The 18,940-nt window shown below is 47.3% G+C and overlaps 1 protein-coding gene across 2 annotated transcripts; it reads left to right on the top strand.

Moving 5' to 3' along the window:
* Nucleotides 1-11,011: 11,011 nt before the first annotated feature.
* sp4 (sp4 transcription factor) lies at nt 11,012-18,522 on the top strand. 2 transcript variants are annotated; one of them, XM_028963854.1, is made up of 6 exons: nt 11,012-11,331; nt 11,711-11,790; nt 12,134-13,565; nt 14,527-14,719; nt 14,985-15,184; nt 16,214-18,522. In XM_028963854.1, exons 2-6 carry the CDS (start codon nt 11,728-11,730, stop codon nt 16,462-16,464), a joined length of 2,139 nt encoding a protein of 712 aa, XP_028819687.1. In that variant the 5' UTR covers nt 11,012-11,331; nt 11,711-11,727; the 3' UTR covers nt 16,465-18,522. The 2 variants fall into 2 exon arrangements, with proteins under 2 accessions (XP_028819687.1, XP_028819686.1); XM_028963853.1 differs by having other exon boundaries at nt 11,012-11,442.
* The last annotated feature ends 418 nt before the right edge of the window (nt 18,523-18,940 follow it).

Raw genomic sequence — 18,940 nt, 5'->3', positions numbered from 1 at the left:
CGTCCCCACACACTGCTGCCCGGGAGCCCTTTCATGGCTGCCCGCTGCTCACTGAAGGGTTGCGTCACTGTGTGCTGTGCTGCTGTGTTACAATGACAAAAACAATCACTTTTATTATGAATTCACACCAGGGGAATTCCCACCCAGTACATATTAAAAGTAGTATATTGCACACAAATAAACCGGTAATGCGTAAGTAATTAACTACTGACTAGATATTAGAGAAACAAACTGTCCCTCCCTAACTTCATTCAATTTTAATGACAGGGTGGACAAGGCACAAGATCATTTTGACATTCAGAGAAAGAAGATTGCAGCAGTGATGTACTGCAGTGGGTTGTTTTATGACATAGTTTATCATACACATGCTTACATTTTTATATAAGGAGAAATATCAATTATACTCAAATAAAAAACACTGAATATAAATGTTTTGTATTTTTACTAGAGATGCATTGATCGATCGGTAAAGGAATTGAAATTGTGCATGATTCAGCATGATCAGACAAAGGTAAGTGCGCATACAGATATGCTAAAATTATGAGGTGACTTTTGGGACAGAAGCCAGTTTCAGACTGAATGCGACATGCACTTTTTCGCTTTCAGAACGAACTGTAACATCAGACATCCAGTGAAAGTGGGTTTCAGTTCGAAAAGTAGTTCTATAGGTATCACATGCTATTTCTATAGGTACCACCCCCTGGGCTATATATCAAGAAAAGTTTAAACACATACACCACTTTTCCTAGTTTCGAAGTTAACCCAGCTAGTAAACCAGCTAATGATGATAAGGCAACTCCTACATTTCTTTGGATTGATAATGCTAAAAATAATAATTTTAATAATTTCCTACAATGATTATGCCTCAGCATGAGCAGTTTTGATAAGTGTGAAAGGAAGCATGCAAGTGATCCAGCTTACTTCCAACTTTCACGCTTCATAACAGCTGTGCAGTGGTTGGTAGGGCCAGTGGTTGGCCTAGCGGTCAAGCAAAGCACCGTCCCCACACACTGCTCCCCGGGCGTCTGTCATGGCTGCCCACTGCTCACCAAGGGTGATGGTTAAAAGCAGAGGACACGTTTCACTGTGTGCACTGGGTGCTGTGCTGTGGTGTGTCACGTGTGACAAATAATCACTTTCACAGCGTTTCAGTGTATCCTTAATCATGTTCAGACATTTTACTCGCCACACAATGTCAGCAGCAGGTCTGTGAGTAAATGTACTTTAACTGTAAAAACGAAAGCGCTGTAGAACGGTAGAGAACCGTAGATCTCTGTGCTAAATGACCTTGTGTAATACGGGAAAGTGGGTGTGAGAAAACAATTAAGCTTCCACATGAGAATTAAATAAGCAAATCATGCAGTGAGACCTTCTCACCTCCAGCCAACGCCTGCTGGGAAAAATAGGACCACACTCAGTGTGTGTGTGTGTGTGTGTTTGTAGATTTCAAATGATGCTAATGTTTTTTTTTTTTATGCTTTAAAGTATCAGCACAGGCCGATGTTTGACGTCACTCTGACCATGTTCCTCGCCATGAAACATTTCCTGTTTTGTCACGTTTGTTCTCCACTGTTCCGCCTGGTTGCGGGAAAGAATCCATTTTCAAATATTTCCTTCCACCTGATGAATAAAAACATCTTTCCTCATCACCGCGGGCCGCTGCTGTAAATATGAAGTGTGTGGTGGTGTGCAGCATGGTGCCGTGCGGCAGCGGCCGGTTATTGATGGCGGGAGGAGAGGAGAGTCGCCCCCGGCCGGGACGTTTGATGGGGATTTATCGCTCCGGATCCCTCCAACAATTTCATCAAAAGCCCATTGGGTGCAGCAGCTTCCCCCGACCATCAATCACAGCAGCAGAGAGCAGAGGATGAGTGAGGAGATCAAGGGTCACTCACACACACACAATCATGTACACTCGCACACATACAGTATTTTAACAAACATGCTGGGGTTTTTTTTTGCGGTGCCGAACAAGATGTCAGATTCAGACGTTCACCAATCAAATTCCTTGAATAAAATTGCTGATAATCTGTCTGCATGCTTGGTTTGGTGATGTGAGGTGTGCTGAAGGTGCCGTGAGCCACTGTTATTACATGCTAGGAAACTGGAGATGAAAGCATCAGGGCCAAGCTTGTTCAGGGTTGCCAGATTGGGCAAATTTGACTTTGCTTTTTGAAAAAAGCAAAAAGGTAAGATTTTTGGTCGATTTTTGGATGATTTCTGGCTGAAATAACAGGGCTTGCACTAATTTGTGCATGTGAAGTATTGACAGGAGGGGGTTTAAATGGTCCATAATGAGGAAGTAGGGTGTATGAGAGCTGTCGATCGAGCATATAGCCATATAATTACACTCCAACTAAAAACAGCTTCTGGTCTCTATCTGGAAAATTTTGTAAATAACGAAGACGTGAACAAGGCCCAGCGCAACACCTGCTACATAGCGCTTTGAAACACACATATGCTCAGCCCACAAAAATTACACTAGTTCACTTCATGCAAGATCACCTTCAGCCATAACCATGGCGATTGGTGATGGTCGTCGTCACACGACTGCAAGAGGAAAGATGCAGGTGGACTTTACATTTTGTAAAGTGTGTGTGTGTGCAAGCAAAATAATTTCACACACTGACTCATGTTCAGCTTCCTCCACACACAAACTCACACACACTTACTGGCACTTCAATCATACATTTACTGGCACTTCAAACACACACACAGTTGCTCTCACCTGACCACTTGTCCCTCGCCTGAGGGGGACATAAAAGGTCTCCTTTCATCTGCAGCTCAGTCGCTTGGGAAATTTATCGCTCACCTGACGCACCTGGTCGACTTCGGCGGGCGGCGTGTGAACCGCGGCCGTGCGTCTCCGCGCATCCACCGGGCGGAGGAGCCCGTAGCCTGTGGGTCAGACAGGCATCTGGAGGTCTGGCGTCAGGGTCGCCCTGCCGGGCAAGACCGGTCCTGCCCCGGCACTTAACCCCGGCGGAGATCAGAGCCTCGCCTCTTATCAGCCATCTTTACGACGCGCTGCACCCTCCACTTACAGCTCCCTGCTTCTCCCGGGCCTGTTCCCTCCCCTCGGCCCGTCACTGACCAGTCAGCTTCAAAGGCCTCAGAATTCCCACCAAAACTCACTTCCAGCTACAATTACGTTCTGCCATTCGTCACACGGCGTTCATCTCTGGTCCCGAGTTTTGGTGTCTTTGCCGGTTCTGCAATTTGAGTCAATCACATTTATCTGTGGAAGTTTTGTTTACGATGTACAGTGGCGCCAAGTGGCCAGGAGGAACTTCCTGAGCTGAGAAATGGGGGAACCCGTCATCCCCTGGTCACCACTTGGTCACCCTGGGTCGTCCAGGCGACCACATCCAGGGATTGTCGGCATAGTGAGATTGTTTGCGGTGTCCAACGTCTCCCGGACTCTTTAATCATCTCCGCGGCGGACGGAACATTCTCCGGCGGGACCCTCCTAACTGCAGATTTGCCCGGCAGCGTCCGGATGAGGCAGACACGGCCAACACGGCGAATGATCAAGGTTACGCATCTCAGATTAATAGAACAGTCCCGAGATTGATTGGGACAGCGGCGGGGCCCGCAAACATGGCCGCCGGCGAGGGGCCTGACAAGACGTATGGCTGCAGAAATTCTGAGAGAACGTCCACGAGATCATTTATCTGCGCAGAGCGCGCCGGTGCTCGTGGAACAGGAGAAGCGGGAAAGAAAAATGAAGTGGTTTTAATAGAGCGGTTCTCATTGGGACAGAAGACAGACCCGGCCAGGAGGACGGCAGATTTTTCATCATCCCGCGGCCCCGGAATTTATCTAATCATCCATTTCACTCCCTGCCGGGTTCCGAACTGTCTCTGCTGTTCCGAACAGAACCTAGAACATAGAATTCAATCAGTACTGATTACATTATTTCACCAAGCAAGAAACTGTTAAATTACATATGTACTTTTCTGTCCTCATGTATTTATATGCATTTATTTTTTCATTACTTAAATTTTTTTAGGCATAGACTAAAAACATTTGAGCCATAAATGATTAACATTTCTGTATTTATGAAGGCGTTAGAGGTGTAATCGTGCTTGGTGTTTTATTTAATGTTACTGCCATGTATTATAAATCCCACTTTGCTGACATTGTACTGAGTAATATGTACATTTTGCAACTGTACTAATATAAAAAAACTTTCCCTCCGGCCACTGACCGCCACGCCCGCTGTAGCTGTGCCTTGGCACGGTCGCCGCTAATTTTCAATATGGTGACTGTAATGGCAACAGGGATTTTGAAAGTTTTTTTTTTCCGACGTGCCTCCTGAACCTTCCATCTGTTTCCCTGCCTCTCTCTCTTTTGAAGTGTAGTGAGTTGCATTGGGGCGAGCTGCGTGTAATTAGTCGAGTTTTCTCTGCCCTTAGCATCACAATGGGCACTTAACTCGTGAAAAGCCGCCATTGTCTCCTGATTGCACACTTGCCCCGTCGTGCCGACAGCAGATTGGCTCCCTTTGTTGGGGTCGGTGGCGAGGTGGAAATGTGCGTTAGGGACACCCCTGGCCCGGCGTGGTGGCCTGCTCTGCTGCTCTGATTGGTTGATGGTCCTTCCTGAAGGTTCAGGTACTCCGTACATATCGACCGTACGTCATTTTAAAACTTGGAATAAAGATAAAAATATTGACCCAACTTCGAACAATGAAAAGCAGGAAAGTTTTTTTTTTTTCTGGTTGTGTTGCTTTATTTGCATCTTTAAACTCGAAAAGTTACTAAATGTTCTCTGAACATGAAACGTACCCTCCTGCAGACAAAGTAAGGTTGTCGTGGTAACGTCTGGTGGAGCTTTGATTGACGTTGTCGGTGCGGCTGCTGTTGCCCTCATTAGCATTTTCTGGTTTTACGAGCGTCTGTCTGCATCCCGCCTGGCGACCTCACTGCGGGTCATTACCTGTGCAGGGGTCACTTTGGTTCCCGCGGCGACCTCACCTCAACTTGGGCAGTGATGTTTCTGCCCGACTGGGCGGGGCATCATCCCCTGTCCCTTCCTGTGTGGGTGAGGCTTCAATAAGGTCGCAATTCCAGACGTAGCGTAAATTCCGCAGGTCAGCAGACCTTGGTGTTTGGGAAGTGTGCGGCGGCGCCGTGTTCCCATGACGACGCATGGCCTTTCTCATGCTTATGCAAACGAGCGGCTGGTAACGAGATGTGATGGAGAGGTTTTTGTTGCTTGTTTAATTTCCAAATTGAATTAAATCAAATGTGGTTACGGCGACAAGCGAGGCTTTATGAGGCAGAACACACACTCAGGCGATCAGTGAGATTATGCTGTTCCGCACCCTGGTGTGTGTGCGAGAGTTTGTGTGGGTGTGAGTGTGTATATACAACATCAACACACCTGTTCTGAACACTTCAGATTTGTGTGTGTGTGTGTGTGTTTCTGTTTTTATGGTGCTGACAGAACAGGCTGACGGTCGCTCATCTCCTGCTGTACAGACAGACACACCCTGTCGAAAAACACACTCGCGCGCACACACACACACACACACACACACACACACAATTATAGAACCACATGCATTTAAATATAGAACACTGTGCATTTAAAAAAGAATCAGCGTTTTTTTTAATATAGAGCCACATGCATTTCATTACAGGGCCGCGTGGATTTACATGAATTTAGATGAAGTATTTAAACACAGAGGCGCACATGCGCAGCAAGTTAAAAGAAAAAAAAAAGATGCAAAACAAACAAAAACGTCTGTTCCTGTTCAACACTTTAAATTCCAACTGCAAGGGAACATTCATCAGAAGTGGCAGAACCGGTGAGTTCCGACTCGTCGTGTTCCATTGCGTTCTCCATGCAGAACCCTGTTCTTCCTTCATCTGAAACATCAACAGGCCCTAAACAGCCCATTAATAAATAATCCGGTCGTCCCCGAGGCCTACGAACGGGACGCCGGCGCTTCAGCTGGTTCTTCGCCTCGTTCCCACTGACAGGAGGGAGGAAACTCGTCTTTCAGTCGACCTGTTCCACTCGTGTTCCTTTGTTCTGCCACTGGAGGGTTAATAAAAACACGGAGGCATCTCCTGGAGTGAACACACACACACACACACACACACTCATCAGCCAAAAATCCCTCATTGACCAGATTTGTGCAGTAAATCAACAGCAGCCTCACCCGCCAGTGCAGGAGACACTCTGACGCCACGATGACACACACACACACACACACACACACTCATAAATGTACAAGTTCATACACGTTCAAACACACACAACACACTTCCAAACACACATCACAGTCACTGGTAAATGTATAAAAGAAAAAGAAACTACACACTCATACATAATGCATATTCAAACACAGTTTATATACTGTTCATAACACACCATGCACAGGGCAGCAGTCTCTCTCACACACACACACACACACACACACACGCTGCTTAAAACCTTCATTCACAGAGCTTAGTGACCAGCTTTTTCATTTAAAAGTTTAATTTAGTTAACCTAACAACCCCCAATGTCAAATATTAATTTCCTTCTTTTCATGAAATAATGACATGAGAGCGAGAGACTCTGTAGGAGATCATTCATTAGTTTGCGGAGGTTACAGAGGTGACCGACGCCCAGTTCTTCTACCTCATCTCTACATATCAACATCAACATTTTCCCCCCTTTTTACGCTTCTCTTCCTCAGTTATTTCTGTTGGTCAGATGAAAAATCTTAAATTATTTTCACTACTGATACACATTCTTCCACATTAATGCATAACTGAGACGTACGGAGATGTCTCTCATTGTGCATCTTTCTCTGAACAAAAGTGTACAGTACTAGATTTACATTAAACAATGGCTACACACATTCATAATGAACACAGATGTTACACACACACACACACACACACACACACACACTGCTTACATGTCAACACACTTCACTGTAGACGTTTTATTGAGATGGGAGGGAGGAAACTCGCCACTCGTGACCTCATCAACAAACAGCACACACACACACACACACACACACACACGTTACGTTTTCAGTGTTTTAATTACTTTTATTATAATCACTAAATGCAATCATTAAATATCGCTAAATCAGCTAAACAAGATCAATATTTCAGAACCAGGCCAGATTGGTTTAGAATCATTTGTTTGTTTATTATAGGGCCGTCGCGAGGATAATTATGAAATATAAATCATGAAGCTGTGAGGGTGTTTGATTTATTGTTTTTTCTTTTTCTATTTTACGGGACTCACTGGTGTAACATTGTTGTACATTTAAAGGAATTTTTCTTAAAAGTTTAAAGCTCAGTCTACTTAAAAATGACAAAGAAACCATGTTTATCTTAATAAACTTCTGCAAGAAACAACCACACGTGCATTCATATTCAGGGGGTCATTTTTCCCATATTGCACATGGAATTAAATTAAAATTCAAAAGAACTCACTTCGCTAGAACTGCAAGAACGACGACGACGACGACGACGACGATGATGGTGATGATGGTGATGAGTTGTTGTTGTTGTTGTTGTTGTCGCTCTCCCGCGTGTCGCGCTGATTGACAGCGTGCGCTTCTCGTCCCGCGGGACGCGGCGCGTTTTAATCTGCGCCGCGTCGCCGCGGTCATGAAGCTGCGGCGGTAATTAGGGCCACTTCAAATAAACGGGGCTTCGCTAATTACTCCGTCAGACTTCGTTCCACTTTTATTCTCATCAGCGCCGCGGTCGGACGCGACCTCTGACCTCTGGCAGTCAATATATAAAAAAAAAAAAACAGATGTATTGGAATATGCATGTGCAAGTTTCTATTACAATTCTCTTTTTTCACCAGGGTTCCAGGAGCCCCTGCGCGCAACTGGCGGCCCTTCAGAATAACGTGTTTATTTTTTTAAACAAGATTTCATTTTTTATTCACTTATATATTCACATTTTTGCGCATTTATTTTCACAGTATAACATGTTGTAATTAATCTGTGACCGTTCATTTAATAAATCGCGGTCAGGCGGTAATGGAGGGTCGCCGTCGCCCCCTTGCGGTGTAAAGATGAAAAGACGAAAAGATAACAAAAGTGCAAGTTTTAAAGAGTACAATTGACAATGTATTTTTATATAATCTACATTCTTTCAACATGTTTAAATTTAGAATATAATACAATATTATATTCTATTATATTCTGATTAGTTAATTCGTTTATAAAAACATCATTATAATGAGGAGTAGTAGTAATATAGTAGTTGGTAGGTCTGATGTTGAAGTTTTACGGGTTGTTTCATCGTTTGATGTTACTCGTCGGGGAAGTCTTGTATAAAATTTACATCATGAATGCATCGTATTCGTTTGAAATGCCGCCGGACTGAGCTTCTGCTGGTTTCCGCTTGATGGCGCTGCTGTCCTACAGCGAACTTCAGATTCTGTGGGAAATTACAGTTTCCTAACCAGAATAGGGGAGGCGGGGAAAAAAATTCTCTGCAAGTTTTCTTACATGGAGAAATTCCGAAATTATTCAAATACAAGTGATTTCAGAGGGAACACACAGTGTAATGTATATTAAGAAAAATACAAGCAGATTTGAATGTAATAAGATGCAATTCCGTAGGTTGTAGATTTTTGCATAAATTAATTTGTTAATTGATTATTACTAGTTACATAAATGAATTTTCGGTGCATAATCTGTATATATGTGTATATATGTGTGTTTTATGTTTTGTTCTGTTTATATATGTGCATTTTATATATCATTTTTTGTCTGTAATGGCATTGTGATGCTGTTTTTATAGTAATAATCTGAGCTTTTCTGAAATCGTGACCTAATTACCGTCGCCGTTTCTCTTCGCGCCCCCGTTTTTTTCCCCCCGTTTCCTTTTTCTGTCGGCGAGACAGCTGCAGCCACGCCCCCTGGCGCGCTGTTGCCCAGCAACGCGCCAACGAAGCGAGCCGAGGGGCGGAAGGGGGCGTGGTCTCAGGTAAACCGGCAGCGACGCGAGACCCGCTCCTGACGTTCACGGTGCTGCTACAAGCTCTTTGTTTTCGTGGTTGGATTTAAAAATTAAACTTTGCACGGGTTTTTATTGCTTGCTTAATGTAAATGGGTTGTTTCCTCGGGAGAAAAAGAAGGGGGGAGAGCTGCATGTTGAAGCTTGGTGGACATGGTGAAGCAGGAGAAGGCGTCTCTGCGGTGTGACTCATTTCTGTAGCTGGGTGGGGGGCGAGACAGGCAGAGATCGTGTGGGAGGTGGTGAAACCAGAAGGGGGAGGTTTGTGGGAGGAGTCAAGACGAGTTCCAGAGAACCTGGCCGAGGGAGGTTGGTGGGAAGGTGTGATCTGGGTCAAATGAGCTGGAAGCAGCAGGGACCACGGTCCAGCCCACGTTTTACACTAGGCAGCGCAGGCGTCGCCTTCGGCCTGATGTCGGCAGTGTGGGGAGGAGGAGCACAAATTGGAATATCATAAATCTTCACCAGACCGCTCTTAATTTTAATAACAAGCACTTAAAATACTTAAAATACCTGCTGACACCTTGAAGCCACCTGGGTGCGTCCCATTGAATGCTACATAAACCCATCCTTTTTCAGACCTCAGGTGACGTTTCACCCGTGGCTGACCTATAGACTGAAGCATTCTAAAACTGTGATCCACCCAGACCTTGTGGGGTCACCTAATGAGCTTCATCTTGATTCCTCACGCTGTGTAACTTACATGTGATTTTATTTATTTTCATTTTGTGGAATTGTGTGTTAACAAGACAGTTTTACTGTTCTGCTTTTCTGTCTTTTACTACAGGATTATATCCAAAACTATCCCATCACTAACACTACTCAAACCCAGTACTAACCCATAGGTAAACCTAACCCATAACTAATCCAAAACTAACCTAATGTTAACTCTACCATGTTAACCATAATTAATCCATTATCTGATTGACACTAAATCATTGCTAAATACACTCCAATCCAATAAGATCCCAACACTAATCCGAAACTAACACTGAACCTGACACCAACACTAATAACCTGACATCAACTATAAACTAATGCAGCTTTGGTGCTAATGCAGCACCAAACACTAATATAACATTAACTCAAAACTCTAATCCAGTATGAATTTAACACCAACCCTTCAGAAACTATAAACTGATCGAGCACCAACTCATAACTACCAACAGTAATGCAACATTAACTCATTACTATATCCCAACATGAACCTAACACCAACCCTTCAGCAACTAAACTAACCCAGCACTAACCCATAACTACCAAACACTAATGTAACATTAACTCATAACTCTAATCCAGTATGAATTTAATTTAACCAACTCTTCAGGAACTATAAACTAACCCAGCACTAACCCATCACTACCCAGCATTAATGCAATATGGGTAATGCAAGATGATTGGTAATAGCCTAGTGAGTAAAACTCTTGCCAATGAAGACCCAGGTTCAAACCCTGATTACTACCACTGTGTCCCTGATTGTCTCCAGGGGGACTGTGCCTGTCACTACTGATTGTAAGGCGCTCTGGATAAGGGCGTCTGGTAAATGCTGTAAATGTAAATGCAATACCAACCCAATGCCAACTCAACACCGACTAATAATTCTCCCAACAGCGCCCGAGCTTGTATAAACGAGCCCCTTAACTACTCTTATGAGGATTCGGTGAGTAACTAGATTCATTATGTAACTGCGGATATGAAGCGACGGTCATGAACCGCGGCCGCGCCGGGTTTAAACCGGAGGGTTGGGGGGTGGGTGGGGGTCCGCGTTTCCCCTCCCTCGCGCCGGCCTTCGCCCAGCCCCCACCGCGCGCGAGTATCCGCCCTACTCGCGGCCTCTCAACCGAACCCGGCGGAGCCGCGTCACGGCCGGGCCGCCCTCGGGCGCGGAGCATCATGGGAGACGTAGTCCTCGGCGCCGCGGGCGCGTGTGCGCGGCGCGCGGCGCGCAAATACAACTCCCATCTCCACCCTCGCATGTAAAGTCGCCCCGTCCAATCTGAATATGTGGGTGGAGACCGTCCGCCCACAAAAGCCGTAGCGATCTTTCCGCAGCGCAAACGCGACTGTGCGTGAAAAAGTGCAGAAATGCCAGCGCGCCGATTGTAAGCGGGCGGTGGGCGTGAGGCGTCGCGGGCGGCTGTCCAGCGCGCGGTCGGCCGGAGGCGCGGACATTTCAATGGGCGGGGGGAGGTCCCTGCCGGACACAGAGGCGTAGTTTCGGGTGGAACCGTCGCGCCAGCGGACCGCGCGTCGCGGACCTGAGGGAGTGCACCCGCGCCTGGGCGCGTTCGGGGACCCGGGGCTGCGCTCCGCCGCTTGGCACCGCCCTTCCTGCCGGGTGGGTGAGGCGCAGCCGCGCAGCAGCCATTCGTCCTTCCGCCGCACGGCGTCCGGCCTTCTTCACCGTAACTACACCTCTCCGCTCCGCGTTATTCATGCGGGATGAGTGGTGCGTACCCTCCTCCTCCGGTCCGTCTCCACCCCCCTCTCTCTCTCCATCCATGCACCCCTCTCTTTCTCTAGCTCTCTCTCTCACTCTCTCCCTCACCCCGCGTCGCGCGCGTTCGCGCTCTTTATCGAAGCCACGTTTAATTTGTTGATGAGTTGGGGGGGGGGTCCAGCCTTCTTTAGTGTGACTGTTTGCGTGCGGGGTATATTCGGTGTGTTATATACCCGGTGTATTCTCACGTGTGTTTTATTATTATGTATGTTTCCAGATCAGAAGAAGGAAGCCATGGCCACTGAGGGGGGCAAGAGCTCGGGGGGTGACGGGAAAGGCAGGGCATCAGGATCGCAGGTAGGGTGGTGCACCGCCATGCACACCTTTACGCCCAAGTGTTATGACAGCACAGTGCAGGTGTGATGTGAGACTAAACATCGGCACTTCCTGGTATCTAACAAAACAACAACACATGTCTGTAGAGTTGCCGGGGTCAGCAACGTTTTTATTGCAATATTTGATTTTGTTGTTCATTGGTATTAATTGCCCCGCTTCGTTTGTCCTGTTCTGCCTTCCATCTCCGAGAAATGAGAATGTGGTTCACGCCCCCGCACACACAGGCAACACTTCCTGTGACTCCGCCCACAGCCACTGACAGCTCTCCACTTCTCTGTCTCTGTACGTGTGTGTGTGTGAACAGGACGCACAGCCATCGCCGCTGGCGCTGCTTGCAGCCACATGCAGCAAAATAGGGGGTGTGGCCAGCGAGGGCCAGCCAGGTGCCCCGCAGCAAATCATCATCGACCCGAGTCAGGCACTGGTGCAGCTGCAGAGCGCGCCACAGCAGCTGGAACTTGTGCCGGCGCAGTTCACCGGAAACGGCTGGCAGATCATCGCTGCCGCCGCCCCTGCCGCCGTTTCCAGAGACAACATGACACAAGCGGGCGTGGCCGACACCGCCTCGGGCCGGAAGGTAAAAGTGATCGGCAGCGCCGGCAGCGCTGCACCGGCCGCCCAGCAGCAGTTCCAGATCATCCAGGTGCAGAACATGCCCACCTCCAGTGGCGGGATCCAGTACCAGGTCATCCCGCACCTCCAGACCGCTGACGGACAGCAGATCCAGATCAACCCGGCCAACCCCGCCGCGCTGAACGTGCAGTCGGAGCAGATCCAGCTGATCCCGGCTGGGAACAGCCAGGCCATCCTCGCCACGCCACAGAAGGCGGGGTCCGCCAACATCGTCACTCAGAACGTGGCCGGTCAGGCCATCCCGCTTCAGATCCGCCCCTCTTTCCCCCTCCAGCTGCAGACCATCCAAGGTGCCCAGACTCCCATGGTGACAACTTTACCCATAAACATCGGTGGCATGACCCTGGCCCTGCCCGTTATTAACAGTGTCGCTGGGGGCGGGGCCGTCCAGCTTGTGCAGCATAGTGACGGGAGCATTTCTAACGGCAACCAGCTGGTGGCCACACCCACGAGTAGCAGTGGGGTGACCGTGACGGATTCCTCAGGCGCGTCCACCTGTACCACCACAGTGACCAGCGACTCCACCGCCGTGGACGGAACAACGTTGACCACCTCGGTACAGTCTGACGTTAGCACAGACAAGGACACACAAGCCCACTCCACCGACGCCAATGGTCAGGGCGGTCCGGTCCAGTCCAACGGGCTTCAGTCGGCATCGGACCCGGCCGGTTCAGTCCAGCAGATCCACATTGTGGGTCCTCCGGTCCTGCAGCAGATCCAGGTCCAGCAGCCCCAGCAGCAGCTGGTGCAGGGCTCGGTCCTGCAGCCCATCCAGCAGAACCTGCAGCTGCAGGCCTTCCAGAACCCGGCGCAGGTCCTGATCCGGGCACCCACGCTCACGCCGGGCGGCCAGATCAGCTGGCAGACGGTGCAGGTGCAGAATGCCAGCATGCCGCAACAGATCACCCTGGCGCCGGTGGCGTCCGGCGCAGGGGCGGGGACCTTCGCGCAGATCGCCCCCTTGACGCTGGGCGGAGCCCCCATCACGCTCAGCGCGGCGCAGATCCCGTCCGGCAGCGGCGTCCAGACGGTCAACATCGCGGGCCTGGGTGCGGCCGGCATGCAGGTCCAGGGCGTTCCACTCACCATCACCGGAGTACAAGGTAAGCCTGACACAAGAGGCTCCGCCTCACTTGCTGAGTGGGTGGAGCTTTGGGACGATCAACCAGTCTGTCATAAACAATTAAAGTAAAAATAGAAATCTCACCACACTTAAATCAATTCTCATGGTGTAACGTTATTAATGTAACAATAGATTTTTGGGGAGTTTGATTTCAACGTAATCTAATAAATAAATGTTTTAGGCAATTTCAGAAATATAAAATGATCAACTTTGTAGCAAATCTGAACTGACTTGTATTTCACAAATGAAAATGTGATCATGTTCTGCCCTCAAGGCCCCGCTCCCAGCCCTCACTTCCTCAAAGAGGAAATTCTGATCAGTAACACACGTCAGCTTATCACATTAAACCGATCGGCAGGTCGGGTGAGGGGTCAGGGGAGGAGGTCGGGCAAGTTTGCTGCAGGAAATCCACCTGATCCAATATCACTCAAAGCCCATCAGTCATTCGTATTGACGCATGTGTGGTCCATTTCTAGACAAGAACCTAATTATGGGGGTTTATTTAAACGAATTGTACATTTTGCTGTGATTGCTGAGTATTTTGAGTGTCTGTGTGTGTGTGTGTGTGAGAGAGCGAGAGAGGGTTTTTGGGCCCCCATAGAAAAGAGGAGGAGGTGTTCTATGTTGATCATCGGCAGCAGGGCTGGGGTGACACGACTTGACATATGACTTTTACATAACACGAGGAACTATATATACCATGGTAAATACAGCAAAAAGTAAACTTGCCACTCATCATTTTTCCTGGAAATGTGCTCACACCCCACTGAAACATCACTGCTTTAATTACAGTGTTTTGATGGGGCAACTAGTCAATGTGACATTCTGGAACAGTTCTGGGAAGACTGATACGGAACCAGATTTATTGTACCTGAGGTTAAAGGTTAAATTAATGGTAAAAGATCAAATGAATGTGTTTCTCCACAATGTTCTCCCTGAAGGTCAACAACAGGGTCAGGAGGGGATCAAAGTGCAGTCGACCCCAGTGACTGTCACAGTGGGCAACAGCGGCCTGAACACCGTCAGCCCGGATCAGATGGGCGTCCAGAGCCCCACCGACCAGGAGGGACCACCGAGCAAGAGACTACGTAGGGTGGCCTGCTCCTGTCCCAACTGCAGAGATGGAGAGGGGAGGTGAGGAGAAGACTCAAGCCCAACAGAATCCAAACCGACTTGACCCTATGAGCGTCTATGAGTGAAAGAAAATATGTCTGTCTGGAGATAATTAAACGACGACGTTGGTGTCGGAGAATTGCAAATAAATTTACATTTCATTAAAAAAATGAACATTCCATGAAACAAAACAAGTTAACAAGCAACAAATCATATGGAAAGGATGGGTACTATAGATCGGAAGTTCGTGTTTGCTGACCGATCATCGTTTGTGTCACCCGCACAGGAACAACAGTGACCCGTCAAAGAAGAAGCAGCATGTGTGTCACATGGAGGGCTGTGGGAAGGTGTATGGGAAGACGTCCCACCTGCGCGCCCACCTGCGTTGGCACACGGGCGAGAGACCCTTCGTCTGCAACTGGATCTTCTGTGGCAAGCGGTTCACACGCAGCGATGAGCTGCAGCGGCATCGCAGAACACACACAGGTACACACACATCCTTCCCACACATAGCGAGCTACAGCAGCATTACAGATCATACATATACACACACAGAGTAACACACATACATATACACACACAGAGTAACACACACACATCCTCCCCACACATAGCGAGCTACAGCAGCATTACAGAACATACATATGCACACACAGAGTAACATACACACATATACACACACAGAGTAACACACACACACATCCTCCCCACACATAGTGAGCTACAGCAGCATTACAGAACATACATATGCACACACAGAGTAACACACACACATCCTCCCCACACATAGCGAGCTACAGCAGCATTACAGAACACACATATACACACACAGAGTAACACACACACATCCTCCCCACTTATAGCGAGCTACAGCAGCATTACAGAACATACATATGCACACACAGAGTAACACACACACATCCTCCCCAGAAACAGCGAACTGCTGCAGCATCACAGAACAACACTCACACATAAAAAAACACCCCACAGTCACACACAGGTACAATCTCCACACACACAGTGACGAGCTGCACTGTCATTGTAGAGCACACACATTGCTTATCATGCATAAATTCAAACACTCACACACATTTAAACACACAAATACACCCCAGTTGTAGCAACAAACAACAATGGCAAGCAGATTCACATGTATGCTAGTATACTCCGAGCCTCCAGTACTGCTCACTTGGTCCCCCCATTGCTAAAGGTAAAAGGAAGATATTCATCTAGACTCTTCTCTGTCTTGGCCCCTTGAGGTCAGAAGAGCTCAGTCACTGAGTATTTTCAGAGCAGCTCAAGACCTTCCTCTTTAGAGAATATTTAGATTAATTTGTAAACCTCTTATTGTCGAACTTATGTACAAAATCTATAACAAGTGTGAATAAAAAGATTGTATTCATAGTTCGGGGTCCTAATGCCAAATGCCTTAAATGTAAATGTACACACACTCTCACACACACACACACAAAACATGACGTGTTGGTTTTTTACTTGCTTGTTCCACATTTCCAGGTGAGAAGCGCTTCGAGTGTCCGGAATGTTCCAAGCGCTTCATGAGGAGTGACCACCTGTCGAAGCACATCAAAACCCACCAGCACAAGAAAGGCGGAGCCTCCCTGACCATAATCACCACGGAGGACATGGAGGACACTGTGGACGAAGTCATGGCCTCGCCTCCCATGGTGACCGTGGCGTCCCTATCCCAAGATTCCAACCCAGCCACGCCCACCACATCCAACAACCTGGAGGAGGAGTTTGAGTAGCCCCACCCACTCTGTCGTGGGTGTTTGGGGTGTGGTATAAACAGGACAGACGTGTATACGCACCTGATTTCACTTTTCCTTTATTTTGCATTTCTTTTCTTCCATGCGAGAATCTAAAAATAATAATAATGCATATTCTGAGGATATGTCAAAGTCAAAATGACCTGGTGATGGACGGCTTCTGAAAGATGGGTGGAAGGACGGAGCGGAATTGGTAGAATAGCACAATGGAATAAACAAGGTTATAGCGGGAAATCAACGGAAGCTATTTCTATGCACAAGTGAAGTTGTGTCGCTCGCAGGTTTGAGGGGCCGATGGGTTGCCGCCTGACACGACGGGTGAATTTGCGCCGGGGGGGGAATGGAAAAGGTGAAATCCCCACCAACCAGAATCACAACGCGCGACCTGTCCGACTTCCCGTCGAAAGCACAGCTGGACGGTGGAAGGGCAGGTTGGTTAAAGGGTACTGCGTACTGGCCAGACTGGTCGGTAACTATTCGGCTTCGGTGTGGGACAACGGGTCAGGAGTCGTAAAAAGTTCGTAATCTGGAGTACATGAAAATATGAAATCCGTCTGCACTAAACCTATGATGACAGAACCAGCTTTGGGTGCTGGAGGTTTTACAAACCTGTTTTCAATCCACGCCGCGTTTCCAGATTCTCTGAAACGTAATTAACGTGCAAATTTTCGGTTACGTGGTGCATAGAAGATGAAGATCAGTATATCTGTGTCTTGGGACGCTGGCGCTGTTCGCTGCCCTTCCCTTCCACCCCGATCGGACGGAACCGGTGTGTAACAAAGCTCTTATTGAAGGACTGTTTGTAAAGGGCAGTTAAGAAAAAGCACATTTTTTAAAATTACGCTCATTAACAATGCATTCCTGTCAACACAAGGTGATATTAGAGTTTCTAGAGAATCAAAAATATTACAAAAAAATTACAATCTAGCTTTCTACAACGTGCTGTTAGATGAAAGCAATACTACAAAGACAATCTTAGTGAGACCATGTTTACATGATTTGGGGTGGAAAAGGAAACTACACGAAAGGTGTTTTGTCACTCTAGTCATGAACTGTTCTGTCGATGCCTTAAGATGAAGTGCAGCGAACTCTCCTGGGGGGGGGGCTTGGGGGCGTGTCGTTGGGGGGGGGACTGCGACCGCAACTCATCAGTCGATGAACTTGTGAACAGCCACTCGCTGGTACACTTACTTCTGTTTATTTTTCCTTTCTTGCGCGCTCCAAATGGACTCCTTGGTCATCCATTCCTTCATACTGGAGCCCCACCCACAAAACCAGGCCCCACCCCTCCGGCCTGTCTCCGCCTCTGTGCGTTGGTGGGCATCGGCCCAAATTTGCTCAGTTCAGTGTTATCGAATCGTGTCTGGTGGTGTTTCTGTCTGTCTCAGTTTTGTGACTTGGTTTCGTTTTTTATTATTTTCCCCTCCCCCTCGTCCCGCCCCTGCTCCGCCCCCTTTTCTCTTAACACACAGGCAACTGTAGATGACGACTGTGTTTGGCTAATTTATTATTTATCCTTTATTTGAATATTTGCCTTTGCCGATTGCTGATGTGTATTGTGCGCTGTCGATTCAGAGATTATGTCCAGCATGTTTCATTTTCTGCTGATAGTGTTGATTTATTATTTCTATAAATGTGCTCCTTTTATAAATATAATCATGGCTTTTTAATTTATCTGACTTTTCTTCATGTCATAATGTGTTTAAAAAGAAAAAAAAAAGAAAGCAAAAAAATATCAAATGAAATGGTTGATACCAAACAATTTAGATGTTTTTGGTAATATTTTGTGTGACAACCGATTTTCTTTAATATTTTCTAGTGACATCTCATTTGTAAATCTTTTTCTAAGATGTTTGTTTGTCTCCATGACATTTGATAATGGTTTTTTGCCAGGTTAGCCTCAAAGGCTGCGGTTTATTGATATTTTTAAATGACTTTGTACAATTGTGTTATGTGAATGGGGAAACAAACAAAAAAAAAACCTTGCCTGCATAACACTTGAAAATTATGAGAATAAAACCTGTTCTAAATATCAGACACGCCGTTTGTGTGTGTTTTGACTCCTGGCCATGTTAACCGCTCTTATCGGGTGGGCTCGGCACGACTTTGTGGATCAGCACAGCTGCAGCTGGCTGGCTAAACAGACTTTGACCCCTTCTGAGTCTTTGCTGGACCCAAGAGTGACCCCCCTCCCTACGGGGCGCCCTCTCCTGGCCTGGGGTTGCTTTTACAAACAGAGTTTCAAATGGGAGGAGCCTGACGATTGACAGCTCTCACGCAAACGCCATTAAAGATAGTTTCTTTCTCGTTTTAGTCATTTCTTTGTGTAAACCTGAAGTACATGTTTGACCTTACGCTAGCAAACAATTCGCTAGTGTCTGTCATTCCTGGAAGAGGCTGCTCTTCCAAACCCCTGCATTTTACTGTGGAAAACTTTCTGCCATTGCTAATCCAT

The sequence above is a fragment of the Denticeps clupeoides genome, chromosome 20, assembly GCF_900700375.1.
Source record: "Denticeps clupeoides chromosome 20, fDenClu1.1, whole genome shotgun sequence".
NCBI classification, from domain to species: Eukaryota; Metazoa; Chordata; class Actinopteri; order Clupeiformes; family Denticipitidae; genus Denticeps; species Denticeps clupeoides.
Note: the sequence above shows the minus strand (reverse complement) of the source record. Positions and strands in the feature narration are given on the sequence as shown.

Coding starts and splice junctions, on each gene's coding strand:
- sp4 (XM_028963853.1), top strand. Junction 11,791..12,133: donor GCAGGGCATCAGGATCGCAG/GTAGGGTGGTGC, acceptor GTGTGTGAACAG/GACGCACAGCCATCGCCGCT. Junction 14,720..14,984: donor TGCAGAGATGGAGAGGGGAG/GTGAGGAGAAGA, acceptor TCACCCGCACAG/GAACAACAGTGACCCGTCAA.